Consider the following 23,326-nt stretch of genomic DNA (forward strand, 5'->3'; position numbering starts at 1 on the left):
CACTTTCTTTTCATATACACCATCTGTCAGTCCATCAATTCAGTCACACTCATTTACCCAGAAAATTTTTGGGAATGCCAGAGGAGGAGAAAAGCTAGTTATTTAAAAGAAAGCATGTAAAATCTTGGAGAGGAGACAGGGAATGTGAAGCGATTCCCTAAACGAGCAGGCTACTCTTCGTTACAGTCTTCTGTTAATATTCATGAATATATAAAGTATCCAACTAGAACTAAAATTGGGGTTGGAACAACACCATGCACGAAAACATACAAGAGAAGAGTAAGTCCTCGTATATGCCAAGTTTCTGTAGCTACAAGCACTTAAGTCATTCAAATGCAGTCTGGAATAAAGAGATCTTCTCCAAACATATGTCTTCGCATAGAAGGTTTTTTCCTCCAAGCATTTTCAGATACAAATTTTGGTTTCCAAGGAAAAGAACTTATAAGAGAAAAATCCATATGCAATTTGTCATTTCTATAACTAATATTTTTACATTTCAAATAGCAGAAATCAAATTAACAATTTTCATATGATTTCTACTTTAAATAATCTTTCTGAGCATAAATCGTATTTTAATACCTTTTGTTCCAGCAATGTGGAAACAGATGCATTAATCATCTCAAGCCACAGATCCAAGCCTGAAATGGATTACAGCAGCCTTAAGAGGGCACAGAAGCCGTATAAAGAAAAGAAGCTTTTCAGAACAAAAACAAACTTTAAGCAGAGTTTAGGCAAGTTCAGTACCACTGCCCAAGCTGGAAATTCCGGCAAAGAGACCATCGCAGCCGCCTCACACCTCGCCTTCGCCTCCTACCCGAAGCGGTGGCGCTTCCGGAAGCGCCGAGACAGCGGGCACCAGACGGGCAGCCCAGGCACGGGGATGTACCAGGCAGAGCACGGCCTCCGAATGCCGCAGCACCCCGTTTCTCTACACACGCTTCCCGGGCAATCCCCGTGGGGTGCTGCTGTGGAGCTGGGAAGGCAGGTCAGCTGCCTAACACCGGCGGGAACCGAGTCCTGACAACCTCCATTAGGTTGTGGTGAATTTAAGCAGCCGCTACAAGACCCCACGTACAGACGAAAGGCAAATTCACGCGACCCCCTCTCCTATGCGCTAAATCCACAAAGTAAACACAATCGCAGCTCAAAGAAACGCATCGTTTTTATTTAGCCTTCCTCGTATCTCTCAGGTTTAAAAAGTAAAATAGATTAAACTCCTCAAATAGATTGTCAGGCAATTTATGGGTGTTATAAAAAATAATCAAAAAAGGATAAAAAAAGATGAAAAAAGATTTTTTTTTTTTTTTTTTTTACATTCATAAAAATATTTTGAAAGGTGCCATGCGATTCACTCTGGACACTCAAGTCCTTATGTCTCCACAAAGCATACGTGATACCAGTGCTTTGCTACACTACGTTGCCAATGTAAATATTTTGACATAAAAGTGAACATTTAGGTGACAAATGATAGTTCAGACTTCATGAACTATGTATTCCTTAACATCTGCCAAAGGCGACATTTCGGAAGCTGGACTGCTGTCCAGCAGGAGTGGGATGCCAGCCACCGCGTTGTGAACCTCAGCCCCTGGAAAAACCCTGGATTATCTATCAGTGGGGTTTTTTAAATACACATTGGTCTAGGCTGCATTCAAAGTGGTGATCTGGCAGCGAAAGCTTTCACAGCACATCATGAAATACCTGAACTCTACAGCCCTTCATGAAAATGATAAAGGAAGGGAAAACACTTGGGGCCGTGGCGGGGAGCGAGTGCCACTCGGTGCCTGCCCTGCCACCAGTCAGTGTTTTGTCTGCTGCCAAGCAAGACCTCCATCCAGAAGAAGGCTGAGCGACTAAAGAAAACGCTGAGTGCGGGAGTTTTTAACGTTAGCAATGTTGGTCGTAGCTGCGCTCGTACTACGGTCTGCTGCGTGCCACTGCTTCCAGTAGCCAAACTGTAACGTAACGACCGCCGAAATCCTCATGGTGATTCACCCAGGGCAGATTAATTGACTGAAAGAGGCAGCAGCTTCCTGCGACAACGTTCTTCCTCCCTTATTTGCACGGCCAAACACCAGCCACTGATTGATTTTTCAGTGCAAACTGCATCTGCCTTAGTATCACATTATGCCAATCAACTAGTTTTGACATTTTGGACTCGGATTAGGAATTAAAATTCCTCGAGTTTGTTCATTCTCAAAACTGAAACCAGAGGGTTAACCTGTAACTACCACCGTGGATGGAGTATGACCCGAGAAAGGTGAGGATCATATTTAGCCTCTTCTAACTACAAAAGGGCCAGGAAATGAAGGTTATTCTCACAAATATTCTTGTACCATAATTTTAATCCCTAACATCAAAAGAGAAAAATTTCCCTTCAGTCAAGTCCTTCAGTCTGGCAAAACCTGTCCGGTCATAGCGAAACCATGTAAGCATGACAGGCAGAACGAACAGGTTGTATCCTTCAATGACAAATTATTTCTCGTGAAATATAGAAGCCAGTCAAAAGTGCGATTCTTCCTTTCATGGGAAATTTTGAGAAATTTCTTCATGAAATTAAATTATCAAACACATTTAATTCCATAAAATGAAAATATTTCATTATTATAATTAAATGAAACTGGAAAGTCAAAATGAGCCATATCAGAAGTGAAATGTTTCAATTTTTCCATGAAAAATCTGATGGAATAGACACATTTATGCACACATATTTTTAGTTAAAAGCATTTTCCAAGGGGAGGTTTTTGACTAGCTGCATTAATAACCAGCCATTTCCTCCAGTGACTGAACTGGTGAAGATTACCTCTCCCCCACAACAACCGAGTCTGTTAGTAAACAGAGAGCACGAAACTGCTAAATTAGAAGCGGTATCATCCACCTTTCAAGACAAGAACGCGATCCACTGCACCACCACGCAAATCACCAGCGTAAGCAGTGATATGCTGGCTATGCAATAAATCATTTTGCAAAACCCAACTCTGAACAAACCATAAAGACACGTCTCAACAAAGTAATTACAAAAACATCCAACTAGATGAAAAACAGGACTGAATAATAATTTGCAAAAGTATTTTTGAAGATGTCGATATATTTATAAAACAAGGACACTACGCAAATTGATCCTTGACACTGAAAAGTAATAAAAAAGAAGGAACAAAACAGATGTTAAAAAGGACAGAATAGTACTTGAGTGACTAGTGGATTAGAGAACTAAATAGGTGTTTAGAAATTGAAGTTCCATATGTTTTAAAAGAAAGAACCAAAGGTTTCAGCAGGTACGAATCCATGTGCACTGACAAGATCGCTTCACGGCAAAGATTTCCAGCATATGCTCTTTCAAAGCTCTCACTGAAACACAACGCTGCTCAAGCTGAAAAAGAAATGCTGGCAATTCGGAACGGTTTCATGAATGTGTTCATAGGCAGAAAACAGTAGAGGCACAATTGGCCACAAACTGTTGGAAGTCATAGTACAGAAATCCTCATGGAAAAAAACACTGCCTCTGCTGCAGAAAACTATCATGAAATTGCAGAAGCATTCATTAGGCTGGCTGAAGAACAAAATCTTAATAAGAGTAGAGAGTTTTCACCTATGAATAGCAAAAACAAAGAGCTGTAGAAAGTAGTGTTTGCAGTGAACAGGATTCAAGTAATACCCGTTTCCAGAAGCAAAGCAAAACAAAACAAATGTTTTATAAGCTCAAGTGAGAAGCACAAAGTGACCCAACTTTACCAGATTTTGAGAGAGTAATTCCAAGTGAACGGCAGATACTTTCCAAGCACATCGCCTTACAAGAACTCAGCAGATAAAATTGCTGCATATAGCTGCAGGGGAAGCATGTTCTACAACCAAAACCCACCATGCAACAGTAGGTTGGAAATCCCAAATATATCAACACCTGGGTGTGTTTAATTTTACAAACGGTGCAAAACAGGGTGTTTTGACCACTCACTGTCGCTCAGGGTAAGGAGGGCAGTTTGAACGGGAAGCCAAATGCCACCGCACCAGCACCACAGGAAATTCCCAATTATCCTTAATTCAAGAATAGCACAGTGGACTACTCCTCACATTTTCTTCAACTGAGCTGTCACACAATATCCGAGTAAATAACACCGTAACTTGAAACAGGTTCTTTAACTGCATTCACAGGCATAAACAAAAAGGGCTTCCTGGAGCCGGAGGCGCGCGGTGCTGAGGAGCACACCAGGGACCCCTGCTCATGTAAAACTGCCAAAGTGGTTTGTTTGCCTTCAGACTAATTTCACTTCGGCAGAGGCAGAACTGAGGGGAATCCGAAGTAATTTCTGCAGCCCTTGGCACGGGTCTTTCATTAGCTGCAGTGCAGCTGGGGTTGGGAAGGCACTGCTTTATTGACACACCTGTTACTGGTGGGGACTTGCACAGAAGCTGAACGGCGCTGTGTTCAAGACACCAAAGCATCAGGGATTACTTCCAACTGAAATTCTAGTAGGATGCCCTACAGTGGTACTTCACAGGTCCTGGGAGTTTGTCTGCACTGAAGGTTATAAATATGGACGAGAGATCTACAGTGCCTACGTCTCATAAGCAAAATGAATGTAACTGCAGCTCTTACAGCAAACTTTATAATGTAGCTCTAGCAGACCTTATTAACTTTCAGAGTCTGCTAAACATGCTGGCTTTAAACACAGTTAAAAATTGAACTGATACTAATAAAATGCACAGAGTTTAAACTAAAACTAGTCTCATTAGAGACTAATTTACCCACATTTATATAACACGTGTTTTTTTATTTTATCATCACATTTTCAAAAATGTTTTTCTTTCCAGTTCTCTAGTTTGGAAGTGTACGTGACCAAAAAAAACTTGATTCTCTACAAAGAAGAAAATGAGAAAACAATATATACAGATTACTATCAAAAACACACAAGTCAAAATTTTTAAAAAATCGGCTTTACTTTCTACTTTAAAAGGGTCTTTACAATCACTTTATGTGAAAGTAAGTGCAAGAGGAAAAATTAGTCATGGGGGGAAAAAGGGAAGCACTTTGTTCTTCATTTGTTCTCATAATTTCCTTCTATACATGATCACTATGATTCTTCTCTCTCAGACAGGCCATTCTAGTTAAATTTTGCAGCTTCTAGGTAAGGGCAGACATACCCATCTCTTCCTAGCTCATAGTTCAATTAATTGACCAAAGCTGTGCAGACCTAATTTCTCCCCGACAAACCACACACAGAGAAGTTGAGTAAGTCCTGCTGGAGGAGAGGTTACTCAACACAGAGTGAGGAGAGGACCTACCAATACAGACAGACACATATAGAGATAAACATTAAAAAAACTGCTGCTTACCAAGGCCAGCAATCTGCCATCCTCCTTCATAGCCAGAAAGCGATTTGCACTTACACCTTTGATTGACACCACTCCTCTTTCTTCTGCTTGAAGTTGCAGTTTGACTGCAAACAAAAAAGACAAAAGTAAGTTTTCACAGCCGTTGTGATATTTCAGCACTTGACAGTGAAGCCTACTGCTTCAGACCTAAAACCAGAGAAAGCCTGAGCTTCAGCTTGCAGCAAAGACAGTAAACTGTCAACCTCTAGCTTTCTGATCCCATTTTTCATCAAAGAAAACGCTTATTACAAAGTAAGTAGCTACTGTCAAATTGGCAACAATAAGTGCAAGTTATTCTTCTATCTTCATTTCACATAAAAGCAACTTAAAAACCCATAAAACTCCTTGAAGGACCACTTATGGCACGGTCAACTGCTCATAGAAAAAGGAAATTTTTCATGGCAATTGTCTTACAGAGATATTTCTTAATGTTTATAGAACAGCATCGGACATTGAATTCCTGCAATTCTATACAGCCAGATTGTCAGAGGCATCTGACAAATGTTCTAGCAGTTCCCAACAGAAAAGTATTTATTAGTTTACATCATACATCCAACTAAGTGGTTAGAATAAACAAACAGAAAGAACTGCAAAAGTAGATAAGGATAGCAAAGACACAAGAAATGGTCTAATACAAATTAGGAACATGAAAAGTGGGTTTATTTGAATCAATTATTTAAAAAAGAAAAGAACAGTCATGTTTTTTTGAAAATCTGTAAGGTTGTATCACATAGCCTTCAGCTGCTGCCTGTGAATTAACACAAAGTCTAAACTGATTTTTCTAGCCACAAATCACATCCAGTAGTTTAGATTAATACACCGTCGTGGTTTAACCCCAGCCAGCAACTCAGCACCATGCAGCCGTTTCCCCCTCCCCCTCCCAGTGGGGTGAGGAGGAGGAAAGCAAAGGAAAAAAAAAAAGTAAAACTCGTGGGTTGAGATAAGAACAGTTTAATAACTGAAGTAAAATATAATACTAACAATAGTAATAATGAAATATAATAATAATAGTAATGAAAAGGAATGCAACAAACAAAAGGGGGGGGGGGAGGAGGCAAAACCCAGTGATGCACAATGCAATTGCTCACCACCCGCTGACCGATGCCCAGTTAGTTCCCGAGCCGCGATCCGCGCCTCCCGGCCAACTCCCCCCCAGTTTATATACCGGGCGTGACGTTCCATGGTATGGAATACCCCTTTGGCTAGTTCAGGTCAGCTGCCCCGGCTATGCTCCCTCCCAGCTTCTTGCAGACCTGCTTGCTGGCAGAGCATGGGAAACTGAAAAATCCTTATCTTAGGATAAGCGCTACTTAGCAACAACTAAAACATCAGAGTGTTATCAGCATCATTCTCACACTAAATCCAAAACACAGCACTGTACCAGCTACTAAGAAGAGAGTTAACTCTGTCCCAGCCGAAACCAGGACATACACAAATGTTTTCCCCTTTGCCCGCAGCTTGTTTCAAGCTATAAGCCAAAAGTGGCCTCCACCTAAATGCAGAAGAGCTGTTCGCTATTTTTCTTCTTTTTTCTTCCCTGATTATTCCTGTCATTGCGTTCAGAACGAGAAATGAATCAAGCCTTTAAGTGGTTAAAACAGCAGAGCCAGGAAGTCACATCGACGCTGCATTTCAGCCTAACCTTAACAGGAGACACCGTACCTCAAAGTTGAGGTTTTTCAACCATTAGCCACACAGGATGGGGAACACTACAATACAAGAAGCTACACCAAATACCATTGAGAAGTCCACCAGGTACCTTCTACATGAGTTAGGTATTTGCGGCCCAAAAGAAATCTAAACACCCTGTTGGAACTGCCATTTTTCTGGAGAAGAGGAGGAGGGAAAGGAAGCAAAGTACATTTCGTCCTAAACCTCACAGAAGATCCTGTTCTATTCCAACCATTTTTAGAACATCTCCCTCTGAAAACCTAACTTTGATTATTTAAAACATCACTTAAAAAAAGGGGAAAAGGCCCATACAGCAACTCAAATGAGCTCTTTGGACTGCTTGCAGCTTGACATGTGGTCCTTTCTCCTCCCCCTCACAGAAAATATATGCCCATTCCCTGCAGCTCCGTCTCATCAAACCAGCTTGCACAGGCTGCTAAAAACAAACACAACCATTTCAGTAACAGTGTAACACAAGAAACTGGATCTCCCCAAATCCCCAGGTTTTCCTCTATTCTGGATGGCCATTATTTCCAGCGAAACCCGCATCTGCAAACCCTCTCACTTAAAGAGCAATTAGAAGCGAGCCCAGATGAGTACTGTTTTTCTGTGCAATACTGTGCTTTCATCCACAGTTCCACTGAACAGGGATTTTTAAGAGCAGCTATACTTCCGTAACAGGAAGCAAGATCATTGCAACACAGGCATCAAAAATGAGGAATAGTTGAGAAACAGCTTCTCACCTTCTTGGGATGTATAAAGACAAAGAAGACTTTTGCCAAAGAATTGCAGCAGTTAAGGAACGAGCAGGATGTCGCAAGCTGGTACTGGTTATGCGTCCATCAGGTGTCTGAATGAAGGATGTGACTCATCTGGTGCGAGACTATCGGTGTTTCCAAAAATGAACTAGACTGGAACTCCTCCTTCCTTCTGCTGGCATCCCAGAAATTATTTTGGGAATTAGTTAAAAATATTTTCTATTTGAACACACTATACAGAGATCTGACCATGATAAAAGCCCAGCTAGAGGAACCGACAGCTGTGCTCCGTTCACTCAAAAGTACTCGGCATCAGTTTGTGTTTGCCGGTTTCCTTCTTTGAAGGGTTCGTGAGAAACACATACCTGGTTCTGTACAGTAAGGCTCGTATTACAGCTTAGTGGGGAAAGTCTGATGGGCAATACTGGTATACATCACTCGGACGCGAGCTTCATTCGCCTACCTGCTTTTGTGGCGTATATAGTTTTTTCTATTTAATGATGCAGTTTTAGAAAGTTTGACCTTTTAAGCCACCAGAATAAACGCTTGAAGTGACTTTAAATTTGGGAGCGGGAGCATCTCTTGAGATTCAGAGGGCGGTTGCTGCTTATTTGGCTTTTTGTTGTGGGGAAAAAGATTTTTGCAATACAAATGAAAACTGTCTTGGTTTACTTCTGTTGCTCCTAAAGACAAGACTGAAGAAACTCCAACAATAAGAATACCAGGAACATGAAATTTTTAGGATAATTGCTGCAAACCCTTTTTTAAGCATTAAAATTACTTCATCTGATTTTTCCCTAGATACAGACAAACATCAGTAAGAGTTGCTCGTAAATCCACTAATTTGTATACACAACTGAAGCCATATTAATACAAATGCTGCACTCTAAAGAAGATAAAATGGTTTCTTATGAATTATGCGTCTGTCGCCATTTTGCACAAAGAAAAAAAAAAACCTCTCATGATTCACTAGTAACTTCAGACTTCCAAGGAATACAGAAACCTCTGTAGTCTTAAAAAGTTAGGTGAAACGTTTAATTTCATCCCAGAATGAAGTATCCAAAATACAGCCCTCCCGAGTTATTAGGCCAAAATCAGATTTGTGAACAGCTTCAAAAACCTTCAGTGCAACTCCTTGCCCTCTGGGGAAGCAAGAATGTGGAGAAGTGCTCTGGGCAGGGACTGGGGGAAATGGACTTGTGAGATGTGCCCAGCTTTCACCGCACGCTTAACACGAAACAGCTGTGTGAAGATCTGAAAAGTAATATTAATTACTGCAGGACGGACTTATTACGCTTCGTGACTTTCTCTTGACAAAAAAAGCACACCAACTCCTACAGCGTCATACCAGGCCAGAGTTCAGATTCTGTAAAAACAAACTTTTAGTAAAGGTTTTTAAGGCCTGTAAAAATATTTGTGTAGTTTGGAGAAGATTGTGAAAAGTGTTACTCTTTAAAAGGGGAGGGGAGGAAAAGAAAAAAGATTTTCCTGCAGAGTTTGAAAGGTGCTGCAATACTGAAAGCCCCAAAAGCAAAATCAGCTTCACTGGATTTTCCTCTCCAACTCAAAAAACACATGAATAAACAGAGCCAGAATAGTACTGTAAGTTTTTCAGGTTTCAATGTTATTTTATGGCTTTACTAATGCAAGGTAAGTATTTGCCACAGTGTTATGTTGATCTGGAGATGCCAAGATACAATACAGCCTTACTAATCAAACACATTTTGACCATGCAGTCATCACCAGAAGCAACAATTTTAGGTTTAGCTCAATGCAACTTGGTACAATCGGTCGTAAGAGAAATGTAACACTTGACACCGACGAGCCGTATCTTTTGCAGCCTTTAGGTCACCAATAGCAATAGTTCAGACACAGGCCATCATTTCAGATCTACTCATAATACTTGTTTGCAGCGTACTTGAACCTCAAAACCAGATCCATGAAAGTAAACTAATTAAGAAGTTTGTAATCCAAAAAAGTAGCACAGATTGTTGTGAAACAGCTAATTAACGAACTGAGAGCCAAAAAGGCACACTTTCCCAGTTATTCTGGCAGTCCTTTGGGAGGGCCCCCCTCCAGCACGGTAGTAAGTTATTTCACTGTTCACATTCATAGCATGCCCTTTAATTTGTGATGAACACCAAGTGCAAGGCTATGGTCTCTGCCTGCTGGTTTTGTGACAACGGAGAACTCAGCACGCTGAGCAAACATCTTGAGGACTGAGGCTACGTCATCACAAAGTTATGAAATAAAAAAAAGTCCTGTCCCAGTTATAACCTATGTGACCTTTATGCGCTGACAACGAAAAAGGACTCAGTAAATTTACTACTACTGTTAAGACTTTCTTTTGTGTCTCTTCATAATAAGCCGAACTACGATCATCTTCCCTTTTTCTGCCGAGTAAGAAGAAATGAAGTGCAAGACATACAAATTTAATTTCATGCCAGGGTAGAAACTCTGAGGAAGAAGGATAAAATTGTATCTTTGGGAAGATATAAAAAGGCTTACAAAACATGAATGGAATAAAGTTAAGGCACTGAACTATAATTCAGGAGATGGATTTAAAACCTTCCTCTGACACAAACTTCCAATACTGTAAGATAAAATTATAAAAGTATCCCAAATAAAACTCTCCTTTGAGCCATTTCCTTGTTCCTGTATTCAGCACAATCACAAACCTGTTACCTGAACAAATGAATCAGTTAATGAAATGCAATTTATGGATATAACAACACGGGCCATAATACTGCAGTGAAAAATTTCCCAGAAGAAGCCACTGTACAGCCCTCTGACAAGCTGTACAGTTAAAAGCACAAAACCAGATGTGGCATTGTAAGATGGAAAGAGAACAAGCCACATAAAGACAAAATTCTCAAACCAAAATTAAATTAATCAAGAGGTATTTATAGCCTGCAGGATGGAAGGCATTAAACAAATTTTTAATCAGAAGGGGATTGTTTAGAAGCTACCTGGCTCAAAAGCAAGAAATGCCTATAAATGTTCCAATTATAGGGAAAAGATATACAATATCTGACAATACACAATGAGCAAATCTCTCCTTGCTCACCCTGCCCGTGACATCAGGAGATCCTATCACACTCATCTCCCTGGAACCACGTTTTCCAATTCCTCTGTGCCATAATCAACACGTGAGTAGAGCACCACTAGCTGTGCCATAGCCCTTCCTCACTTAACTCACCCACACAGCAGCAGCACCACCATCCCTCAGGTAAGATCATAAAATGTAAGCGTTCAGGCACAGGAAAAACATGCAAATGTACAAATCAAATTTTTAATTATGGGTCCAGAGATTTTTTTCTTTTAGCCATTCTCTTATGATAATGAGTTTTTCCTCAAGTTTTGCAAAAGGATTCCCATACCAAAAAAATCACAAGCTGTTTGTCATCCTCTTGAACTGCAAAATGCTTTCCACAGGCAGACTGCGTCCAAATCCTGTCTCCAGCTGCCGAGGGTGGTGCAAACCATTTCCAGAACATGGGAATTCTGCATCTCACAGCAGCCGAGCTGAGAGAGCTCACTGAGCCCCAGCTCTTCCACCAGGATCCATGGCAACCTCTGCCTCGCAATGCAACAGTCAAAACGGAGAACATCAATGGTTTGTCAACGTTTTTTCACCGCAAGGTCGGTGAACCATACTGAGCCAAAATAAAGGAAGACTGAATCCTGTGAGAATTTTGACCACGTTCATTTTTGACAGGACATGCAAAAGGAGTCCTAAGTCAGTACCCAGTTGTCTAACATTGTTAGAGCTATCATTAAAGACTGTTATTTATATATACAGCCTTCTAAAGCTGTAAGGGTAATCTAATACTCAGAATTTCCAGATTTTACAGTCACATGTCTTCTTCCTTATAATACCATCTACATCTCTATATGGCAGATTATCCAAACAGCTACATTTACCTAAGGAGATGATCATTAACTAGGAAAACACAGCACTTTGGATGTAGCTTCAGTGAACCTACTGTGCCTTCCAGTAGTATAAAAAAAGGATAGAGGGGGGACATTTTTTCTTCACAATACATAGAGGCTGTGTTAAGAATACGTATTTGCTGATGTTTTGGCTGAAGAACAATACGAGCTACAGCCTAACCTGAATTTCCACTGAAACCAGTACAATTTGTGGCATTAATGGATGTTGAACCACACCGCGACGTGCACCAAAATGCCTGGCAGAGAGTTTTCCCCACCTCCAACTCAGGCAGAGAGATTGTTACCAGCATCTGAAAGGTAGAATGACTAAACAGTCGTTTTCCTTTTTGTTGTAAGACAATTTACAGAAGATCAAACCTCTTCAAGACTGCTCCCTGATGTATACATTAAACAGGTTCAACAGTTTGAGGTCGTCTTTTTTTTTTTTTTTTTTTTAGATCAGGTCCTGATCCTGTGACACGTTGAACACAGACAAAACACTGACCGCACTGATGTGTTCCTCCCCTGCAGCCAGCAGAGCTCTGCAGGCACAGATTTCTGCATGCATTCATGCCATTAGTGGATTGCGGACGTAAAATTATAGTTACACATACATGACTATCCCTCTTTCACAGGGTATATGGTCAGGACAGATCTGCAAGTTGCAGGTGAAACTAGCCAGCATATTTGAGAGAGAGTTACAAATGGGTACATTTGTTTCACAATTCGGAGAGACTTTTCTAAGAATATGGAAGTTGAAAAGTGGTATTTAATAGCATTGTGATTGGCAAGGTTTCGGCTTTCTCTTATGAACTGGATCTTCCCCATCTTTTCTTGAAGAGCTCAAAAAAAGTATTTCCAATGCAGTTTTGCATACACCAGTGGAGAAAAGAATTTTATGGACAAGTAGCACAACACGGAGAGAAAAGATGCTAGCAAATGCGGAGAATACAGAAAACGTGTACATTTTCCAAAAGTTCTTTTATTCCCCTGAGCGCTAGAACTAAAAAATTACATGTACAATGAAAATTGTAAAGTCCTTTTACAGTTCTCCCAACCCAGCAAAGCTTTTTAATGGCCCAGACCAAATAATACTGCACTAACTTAAATGGTCCCACATGGTTTCATTGCTCTGCATCATGAAGGGTTTGGCCAAAAATCTCCTTCAGAATTGGTTTATTTAGAAGATCCTGGCAAATCTAGCAACTTAATATGAGAGCTGCACATTTTGGAAGTTACTCACTACTGGGCTCGTACTACCTTTCTCACACACTCCCAGTTGGACATCTGTTGGCAGCTGCAGAGGACCAGTGCCACCAGCCTCCTGCATCCCAAGCCCTTTGCCTGGGGCAACCAGTGTGAGCAAAACCATATGCTGTTATTTTACTCGTAGCAGCTGCATTGGCTAAGATGTTCTGGGGCAGGAGTATGCCACAGTATCACTAAGGAGGAGGGAAAGCAAAGGTCATGGTGGGGAAAGAAAGGGACAGAAACACGTTAGGAAAAATAAAAGCGACGTAAAGAGCAAGCGGCAGTGAAGCCGGGGCAGGATAAGCATGCAGTACATGGAGGGTGCTGTACTGGAGCATAAGGCAAACTCCCGCACCTTAAGTAGGTGGAATTTGAGATGTATTAGCCAAATGGATTCATAAAATCCCCATTTTCCTACTCCTCCACAAGGAAATGGGAAATCTAACCACTACATCAGAGAAACCCTAAAATAAAAACCAGCCATGAGCTCCTGGCTTTGGATACACTTACACAGCAAATACAGGTATGATTAAAGCCTAAGCTATACTTCCACTATAATCTACCTAGTAAAGATCCCTACAAACAGACTTCAGTGTGGACTAAAACCATGAGTACCCAACCACAGTCTCAGAATCACACAAAATTCAGGTCAGAAGGACCCTATCCAGTCCAGCCTCCTGCTCAAAGGTCTCCATCACTTCACAGTGAAAACCCTGCTGCCACATTTTCGCTACTGTCAAACGTACATGCAAGCTAAATCAAAGCTCACAAGGGCTCACTGATGTTCCCTGCAGTCACACCTCTTACTGCTGTAAGGCACAACCACAGTGTCCCACGCACACATACCCGTGCGGAGGCTGCTTTCATGCTCTGCGGAGTTTTCCCACCACACTGAAATGCTGCTCCCAGGGCAGGACCACACAACCTGGATATCCACTTTCAGTACCTCCACCCTTGCCTGCAGAACCCCAAATGCCACCCTGAATACCCCGAGACGAGACGCCAGCATCATTATACCGCCTACCATCTGCACACACAGGTCTTCGCTGCTTTGCCTCTCTCACTTAAATAGCCTTCTTAAGGCAGCAGGAAAGAGAAGCCCTTTTCATGACTGTAACATCACCATTAACACCCTGCAAGAATGTGATGTGAAATACAACATTGTACCAAGAGGACTCTGGGCCCAAAAACATTGATCAGCCAATGCTCCAAGAGATTTTTCGGAGTTTGTGACCTTCTCAACAGCAAACACATACCTTACCCAGACGCTGCAACTAACAGAGCAGCTTATGGACTCTGGAAAGAGTGGAGGAATCTGATACTATTTCAACCCTCATTTTCACTAACAGACAGCCAGCTTTATTTGAACTATAAAGGTCATTAGCAAAACACCTCTCACTCAGTTTACAAGAAGGGAGAGTTTATGTACCCCCTGAAAAATCCCAGGCTGCACGTCTCTGGATCAATGACCAGCGTTACTACAGTCTCTGCTGTGGAAAAGCTAAACCCCAGCCAAAGGCTCAGGGCCCATCTCCAACATATTTGCAGAGGCCCCGTACGGAAAATCCTTCCATGAGGCCCCTGAATGACACTGCGGTGAAGCTATTGCGCCAGCTCCCCATCACTCGTCCTCCTGTGCCTCTGTGCCCACAGAAAAGAACAAAGCAGCAACTATTTTGCAGCCTCACTGCTACAGAGGTGGATCACCTCTGGAGGGAATAAGTATCAGAAATGCAAGGAAGTTCACAAAAAAGGGGGGGGGAAATACGAATCAACAACGCTTTGCTAAACGCAACACCCTACGACCGAATTCCCACTCCTGCATACGCTGTGGCTGAAGCTGGCTGATTCCTTCATGCTTGGGGGCAACATCTATTCCCAGCCAGGTGTCCAAGCAAGACACACAGAGTTGGGCGTGCTTGCTCCACACCTAACATAATAAACCCTCCCAAACCCAAGGGCTGGTTCATCAAAGATACACATGCATGTACACACACATACATACAGATTAATACCCTCATTCTGGCATTTCCAGAGCCAAAGCTGCCGCTGGGTCAGATCCAAACCCCAGCCCGTGAGCTGGTGATGCGTACTATAACTCGTCTCTAGGAATTAGAAACACCTTTGGCTCTCTCTCCCCCACATCTAGCCTCTGACACTTTTTGATGTCTGTTTCACAAAGCCATATTAAGCATATTAACATCTTCCGCTAACTGATAAGCTTTGCATTGACGTACGAGGCACCCCCAGTCTTGAGACTGCAAACACAAAAACAACTATTTGCTCGCTTTCATACGCTCGTCGTAAAACAACGGTGCCATCGCCAGAGTTGCTGAAGTACACACTGCCTAAAACCTGGAACACGTGTGGGGGAGAAAGGAGAAACAGATACGAAAAACAGCAAGCGAACCTTAGCAGAAGGGGTGGTCTTTTAATAAAGAAAACCCACAGAACAGTGACAAAAACAATCAAGCAAATGAAGTGTCACACTGAGAAATAGTGAGTCACACTCCCGTACAAAGGCACATTTCTTTGCTTTTGCATGACAACATTGTAAGTGTATCTTTTTCCTTTTTGCCAGCCAGAGGCATAAAACCACTCGCAGACAGACCTAAGGTCTTTAAAATGTAAACATCTACAACAAAAATATACACTTCTGAAATATGAACACTTCAAAAAGTTCCGGTTACACTTAAGAGTAAATCCACGGCTTTAACAGAATAATAACTTGTGTAACTGTTTAAATATCAACCTGCTAACCTAGTCTACCACATAACAGATTTTAAGAGTCTTCATCTTTGTATTCAGTATTTGTACTACTTAAAATGAAAATTATTTCCCTATCCACGTTCTCCATCTATTCTCATTTATATCTTAACCTCAATTCCTACAAATATCCAACTCCACCTAATGTATACTTATCACACTGGGAATCCTCCCCAGGAAACACTGATTACCAAATACCAGCATCCTCAGAAGCTCCCTATAAGTTTCATATAAAGGACAGTAAAGTCATCCTGCAGAAGAACAATTTCAGGATAATGGGACATACACCATTTCTGGCAACAGTTTGGCTTAGTGCTCCTTGCCTACATGCCCACATGTAAAACACGCACAATTACATTTCTCCATTTCACACTGCTTGCTTAAACTGGTTGATCAAACTTCATCAAGTGCTTTAAAAGTTAAAAGCACTAGAGTTTCTGTATTCTGCTTACAAAACACAACTTGGGTATTTTGTGCTGCCGAGTAAAGTAAACAGCGATTGCTTGGCATTACGTAAGGATTTCAAGTGCCAGAAACTGCAAGTACACCATCGTATAAAATTCTTCTAAATAGCTAGCTGCCACACTGTTTGCAGTCTCCTCGTCACTGCACATGAGCTGACTGCATCACTGAAAGTCAAGAGGGCAAAACCAAGCAGAAAAAGTTACTAACTTTACCAGAGAAAAACTTCATTTATTACTGGGTACAGGTAATAAAGCCTAGTCTCCAAGTTACCGATACCTTTACCCCAAATTCTTCATTCCGAACAACGTTTGAGGGTTTCCTTATCAAAACAATGAATGTATGTTTCACCTATGTTTTTTAGTACTTTTCCCAAAGGGCTTTTCTTAACAAGGGCAAGCTAATCCATCATGCTTCTTTCAACTGCTTTCACTTCATTTAGTATTCACTGAAGTAAATTGCAGAATAACCACTTTCAGTTGTTCACCGTTACAACAAAGCTGGTGCAACTCTTCAGCCAACATAACGATGTCACTGACTAATATCAGAAGATGCATACAGAACTTGCAGAATTTCAGCTCTTTATGTTTACCATGCATTCACTAATCTCTTTGTAACTATGCCCTGGTTTTCACTTGCAGCAAAATAAACATACACAAAAACAGGGACAACCTGAGACAAGCCCAACAAAGTCACTTCAGAAGACAGAGAAGGTAAAATGTATCATTTTTAAAAGGTATTTTTAGTGTTCCTTCTTCATGTACAACTCGCACAACAACTATGCAGTAGTACATAGTATTTTAGGGCTGTAACTGATGTCGGAGCAGTAACAGATTCGATGAGATGAAAGAAAAAGGCTGCCAGAGCAGTGGTGAGAGATTGCAAACCCATAGGCTTAATAAGCTTTAGTGTCACAGTTGGAAAGGAAAAGCTAGATTTTAGAAATACCAAAAAGAATCAGCAAATTGGATTTCAAGAGAGCCTGAAGCACAGGGGTGAAAGAGGCACTGTGTCAGGCACCCAGGGTGCCGGGCAGATGGCATAGCAGAGAGGAGTAGGAAGAAATAACAAGCTGATAAGGAGCCGTTCCTATGAATTAAGTCGCCCTTTAGAGTCGATTGCTCTTCATCTGGCCAAAAGGTTAAGAGACAGTGACTATGCTGGTTTTGCATTTCCCCCATCTCCAATACCAATGAAATTGAATTAATCACTGAGTCTTTAATAAATATTTTTGCACAAAGTCAACAAAAAAACCAATCAAAATCCATACACATGCACACACAGTATTTCACTGGTGCCTGTCCACCTCGTTTACCGCAAGGACAATGAAAAGGCAACATTAAGCCCAGAGACTTACTTCATCCTCCATCTATTTTATCCCCTTCCATCAAGCTGTGTAACCACCCTATGCTGACATTTAAATAACGCATCCACAGGGGAACAGCACGAGCTGCAATGAAGGACAACAGCTGTCAACCACTGCTGACCCAGAATAGCAGTGAACCAGAGACTTCACAAAAAGGCTCTAATTTGCTTTTGAATGCAGCCTCGCTCGAGTATAAAGAGTTCTTCTCTGTACGAAACCAAATTCCCTGACACTGAAAATGCACAGTGCATTTTTAGACTTTCCTTCAAATATCTGGGTAACACTCTTCACTTTTACAGCCCCCTATGATCACTTTGAGGAGGCAGACAGAATACACCGTGGGACCCAGCCTGCACTGCAGAGCCAAGAACTTGGGTCTGCAGGACCACAGAGAGGGATCAGGCTGTAGTCACTTTCCCAGCTTCCAGCTCTCCAAATAAAAACCTCCTGCTTATTCTGAATACCTTCGAACCATATTAAGGGACATGAGCACTTTCCTGACAACAAAGGAGAGACCTTATAATCTGCGGCTTGGAAGAACCTACTTGGCACTCTGCTGCTTCAGCCAGGCCATTACTAGTACTTACTATGCTGGTTTAAATCTCCACGCTGCCCCAGACTTCACTGCAAGAGCATGCTCCCCAAGTATGCCACGGCTACAAGCACCAGCAATCGCGCCGTCTTGCCTTATGTCCCATCAAATCAGCAGGCAGGCCAGACGTCTCTCACTCCTAATAGCATCTTCTCCTAATATCACATAGACAATACTGATCCATGTTACTAGAGCTCGATCACTGAAATTCAGTCCCATTTTGAGACACCTTGCTCTGCTCTTCAATAGCAAACAGTAACACCTTACAATCACTGGTACTAGTTCAAGCACAGACGGTTAAACGCTCTGGAAGATATTGCTTCTTGAAGCAGTAAAGCAAGCAGGCGGCTAGGACTGAAATAAATTAAAACTGGCAACATGGGACAGTTCTGTAGACCTCTTCAGCTTTGAGGAATTCCTGCATTTCTAAGGACACAAGCATTGTAGGTCTTTTTCCTCAATTTTCCTGAATGAACTACATTACTGTCAGTAAAACATCCATAGTACTCTGTAAACATCTGTAAAACCACAAAATGAATTCTTCGTATTTACATATTCAGAGGCACGGCCAGACACACATTTAGCTAGTCATCCCAACTGCTCCATTACAGTTGGTGAAAGCCGATGAACTGAATCCACGTACTATTTCCCAGGAACTGCTCAGCCTAACAAGTCTGCAGCAGGATACCCTAGGTGACTTCCAAACAGAGATCACAGCCTCTCCCCGTACATCCTCTATACGGACCTCACTGGCTGCTTCTCCACACTAAAAAATGCTCTCATTTTTGTATCCACCTCTGCTGCCACAGGTATCAACAGGACCTAGTGGAGTAGTGCACAAAACTACTCTACAGGTGTGGTTCTCTACATCCAGAAACCTTGGTCTCACTGTTGATCTTCCCAGAGTTGTGCGACCGTATTAACACTCATTGTAATATGGTCCTAAAGTTACTATTCTAACCTGAAATGTAACATAGGTGACAACCACATGGACTCTACCTGTTCATCCTCTTCACGTCATCCATCAAGGAAGACACTGTATCTTGTCCTGCATTTTAACAGACGGGATGGTTCAGGACATGGTACCACAAGACAGGCAATGACAATCAAACTGCTAGCTGCCGCTGGAAAGGGGCCGTTCCTGTCCCTCCATCCCACACTCCCAGCTGCATGGTCCTACCACCTCCCTCGCACCAGCTCTGGCACTTCTCTTGACATCTCAGCAAGCTGCTTCAATGCATTAAATCGATCAGAAACTAATGCAGTGCAAGGGGGAGAGAGGGCAAATGCTTTTCTGCCAATTCAGCAAACCAATCTATCCCTTTGCTGAACTCGGTGCTAGAGGTGGTGCCAACTACAGCACAGCTGAGACTGGGGGAAGGAAAGAGGAGAGACCATCCCTTTTAGCAGCAGAGACTTCTTAGATCAGCCGAAGCGTCTGACCAAAGGATCCCTTGGCCAGTCACCACTCACAACGTAACATGTGATGTTAAAACACAACATTGGGGGGTTGGAGGGGAAGGCAAAAAGGGGACATGTAGATAGAAATGAAACACTGGAGTATTTGTTCCCCAGTACCCAGAAACACTAACAAAAAATACAGTCTGCCAAAAAAATGGTGCCAGTCCCAAGAAGTGCTACAGACATTTCCCCAAAAGACGTGTACCAAGCGCAGATCGAGATGCTGTGATGCCTATACACTTGAGTATGTTAAGGACATCCTTTATCAGCAAAAATAACCCCAGAGCTACACCACCACAGAATGGCAAGAGAACATCTAATAAAACACGTCGGCATGGTAAAGGTTTGCAGATGGACATCAGGCATCGTGGGCACAAGGCTGGGCCAGCCTGAGAGTAGAAAGGAAAGAGCCAAGAAACAGATTGCAAATATGTTCAAGATGTATCACAGCTGATAGCTGTCCTTGCTTTTACAAAACACAGTATTTCATAGCCACGAGCATCAGGATTTTGTGACTTGCACATTCCAGCTGGAATCCTAATGATTGCTGTTTTATGAGATCTGCTGAAGTCTTGTCACAAGGTAAGAGGCAAGCTAACAAGCTCCACAATACCAGAACATAATTTCACCACACTGCCACTGCAAATGGCTACGGAGTCTAGTTCCTATTTCGCCCTTTCCTAGTACCCTTAATATCTTTCTTCTTTGAATCACTCAAGCAATGTGGTTTCAAGCTCTACAAGTCAAACATGAGCAATAGGTTCATATAGGATCACTCAACCCGAAGTGTACCATGACAGTTTGTGCAAGATGACCTCCACCCAACTTTGTAGACATCATCTCATTTATATTCTCGGACGATCATATCAGGCTCCAGTCAAAATCTGGCCCTACCCTGGACAAACAAAAAACTACATAAGACAATAATCCTGAAATGCCACCAGTGCTCCAGAGAGTCACCCTTTAAATATTTTTATGGAGAAGTCAGGAGGCAGCAGAAGAGGCAGACGGGAACTCAAAGTTTACCCATATATTGTCACAAAACGCACTACTGAAAAAGACAAATGATGAGAGACTTGCTTTATTTTGAAATGCACGGTCTTAAACAGATACTAGTAAAAGTAAAGGCTATTAATTCTCCATCAGAATTGAAATGCAATCTCATTACTGACTTTTAGACTTCAAAAGTCATGCCATAAACATTTCAAATATCACTTGCTATAGATATTCAATTCACAGATTTCATGCAAGTATGTACTTTTTTCAGTAACAGTAACTTGAGCATTCTCAAGATAACCTTTATTTCAAAACTGGATTGTGTTAAGGTTATATAGCCCGTTTTGTTTTTATGAGATAATTACACTAAACATGCTGCCACCGACAGTCAAAAAGCTCCATTGTTTCTAGGGTTATTAACCAGTTTAGTACACTCAATCACCTCTCAAGTATTTTGAAACAACAGATGGCCCGTGATCCCAGGGCAACGCTCCCAACAGTGCTGAAACGCATAAGAATCAAAACACAAATTTCAGTCTTCTTTCGGTCACATCACAAGTTACGGACGGATTCATGGATTTAGTTCAAACTGCTTGAACAAATGAGGAAATATCAGAAAAACATTCTTCTGGGGAATAAAAAGGAAGAAAAAGGTAAAAACAAATTAAGCTCGGAGAAAAACTTTCACAGAAACTCTTGTTACATGTTTCACTTTGGTGTGTTAACGGCTTCAAGTATAGCGAAACCACTAAGTAATTGTTTTTTGGAACTCCTTGCCATATATGTAACCCAAGGGAGTTGGGAAAAGCTTACAGAAAGAAAACGTCAGTGAAAAGATTATGATTTAAAATTCAGGTTGAGGTACTGATTAATTAAACGGCAATTAAACAGAATTCTGCCCAGAAAACTGCAGTGGAACAGGTCCCTGTCTTCTAGAAAATATGATAGATGTAGGTATTCTGTGGAAACTGAACACAAGAAGAGAGCATTTTTCTGGGGTCTATCTTCAAGCACCTTTTGAATCCCGTGACTGTAATTCTACTGCTGAAACCAGTGCTACACCTCTTCTTGCCCATTCAACTGTCTGTGCACTTGGCAATTCTCTTCCTTTCATTACAGAATACCGAACTTGAACCTGCTTTTATTACAGAAGATGAATCTGAACACCTTTTAAAAGTCTCCAGTAATATACACCAAACACTTAAAAAAAAAGAGAAAAACCTAAACCCACAGGTTTTAACTAACTGCAATTTAGTCTCTTCATCTAGTATGTCAAAAGAAACTAGATCTTCAAAGAACGTTACTAACATAGTTCACCTTCTGTAAAATTTTTTAAAATATATCTCCACCACAGGATAAACTTTTTCTTAGAACCAGCTGCACAATTTTCAAGCATTTATTTATTAGCCAAACAAATACCATCAGCAGCCACCTGATCTCCTTTTCTTGATGAGCAATTCAGGCTCCATTTTATCAGGATGACAAACATCCCAGAGTCTTCATTCTGACTTCACTAGATGTCATACATGCGGCGCTGCAGTTTTTACCAAAAGTTTTAATCTACCCACATAAGGGGGTCATAAAGACAGCTTTTGCAAGAATTTGCATTTATGTGACTATCTCCATAATTTCACTGTATACTATCAAACTACTACATGTTACCTGTATTTGTCTTATTCATTCAGCTACGGCTGTGCAACGGCTAAGCAGGAGTTGGACTATTTTTTTCTGTAAACAAGAATATGTAAGTACCTATAAGTGCTCCTGATTTCTAAAGCCCGTGAGAAGATTTAAGGGCTAAATCCTGCCCTCTAGTGTACCTGTGGATGGTGGTGCCCTGGGAACCTTCCACACTCTTCCAACAGCCCTTTCCAAACTGGGTGGAAAACAGCTGGGAGAGACAGGACAGTTCATTGCCCACCGGTGACATCTTGTATTTGCCTTGCTCCATCTTCAGAGTGTACCCACTACTTGATCACACACCTTCGGGGTGGGTAAGACTCACTGAAATCTGAGTAAGAGGATTTAGCAGGCAGGACGACAGATGAGAGCGCATCCTCCCCTGCACAGCACCGTCCCTCAGTGTGCCCAGCCAACACACGTGGTCTGCCCCTCATTTCATTAATCTACCCTGCAGGATCATGCAGAAAACAGTATGACAGTATTTCTATAACAAAATAAGCAAAAGACGCAAAGGAAGCGTATTCTCAACTTTTTTGCACGGGGGCTCTCTGCTACCTCATTCCCTAAAACAGCTACATCTGAGAGCCAGGAGGAATTTCTGTGTTGACTACATCGCAAAGCATTAATATCTGGCAAACCAGTTAAGGTCTGTGCAATAGATCAGAAGTAATGCAAAAAGAGTCCGTTTTCAGAAGGACCTGGGTAGAAGCAATATATTCGGATGTCTAGGGCCAAGTTTTAAAAAAAAAGAAAAGTCAATCTCACCTAGCGCTAAGATTTGGAACAGGATGCCCTGTCAACAGCTCCAGCCACATCTGTGGGACACCAAGATGGGAGAGGAGATCTTCTGAGTCCTGGATAACTTACGCACCTATAAAAAACTAAGCACCAGGTACTGAACCTTCATACTAAAACACTTCTTGACATTTGCTCAACTTTTTATTTCTGAGGATCACAGTTAGTTTTCTTCCATTCGCACGAAGAGCGATCAGATTTCTATCTTCTTGACTGAGCTGCTAT

General features: G+C 41.7%; 1 protein-coding gene across 1 annotated transcript in view; it reads right to left on the reverse strand.

Moving 5' to 3' along the window:
* Positions 1–23,326, reverse strand: part of FGF2 (fibroblast growth factor 2) — a 35,056-nt gene that overhangs the window by 7,028 nt on the left and 4,702 nt on the right. Inside the window, exon 2 of the mRNA XM_050895929.1 lies at positions 5,329–5,432. Coding sequence (XP_050751886.1) covers positions 5,329–5,432 — 104 coding nt within the window. The remainder of the gene's footprint in view (positions 1–5,328; positions 5,433–23,326) is intronic.

This window comes from Gymnogyps californianus, chromosome 4 (assembly GCF_018139145.2).
Source record: "Gymnogyps californianus isolate 813 chromosome 4, ASM1813914v2, whole genome shotgun sequence".
Taxonomy (NCBI): domain Eukaryota; kingdom Metazoa; phylum Chordata; class Aves; order Accipitriformes; family Cathartidae; genus Gymnogyps; species Gymnogyps californianus.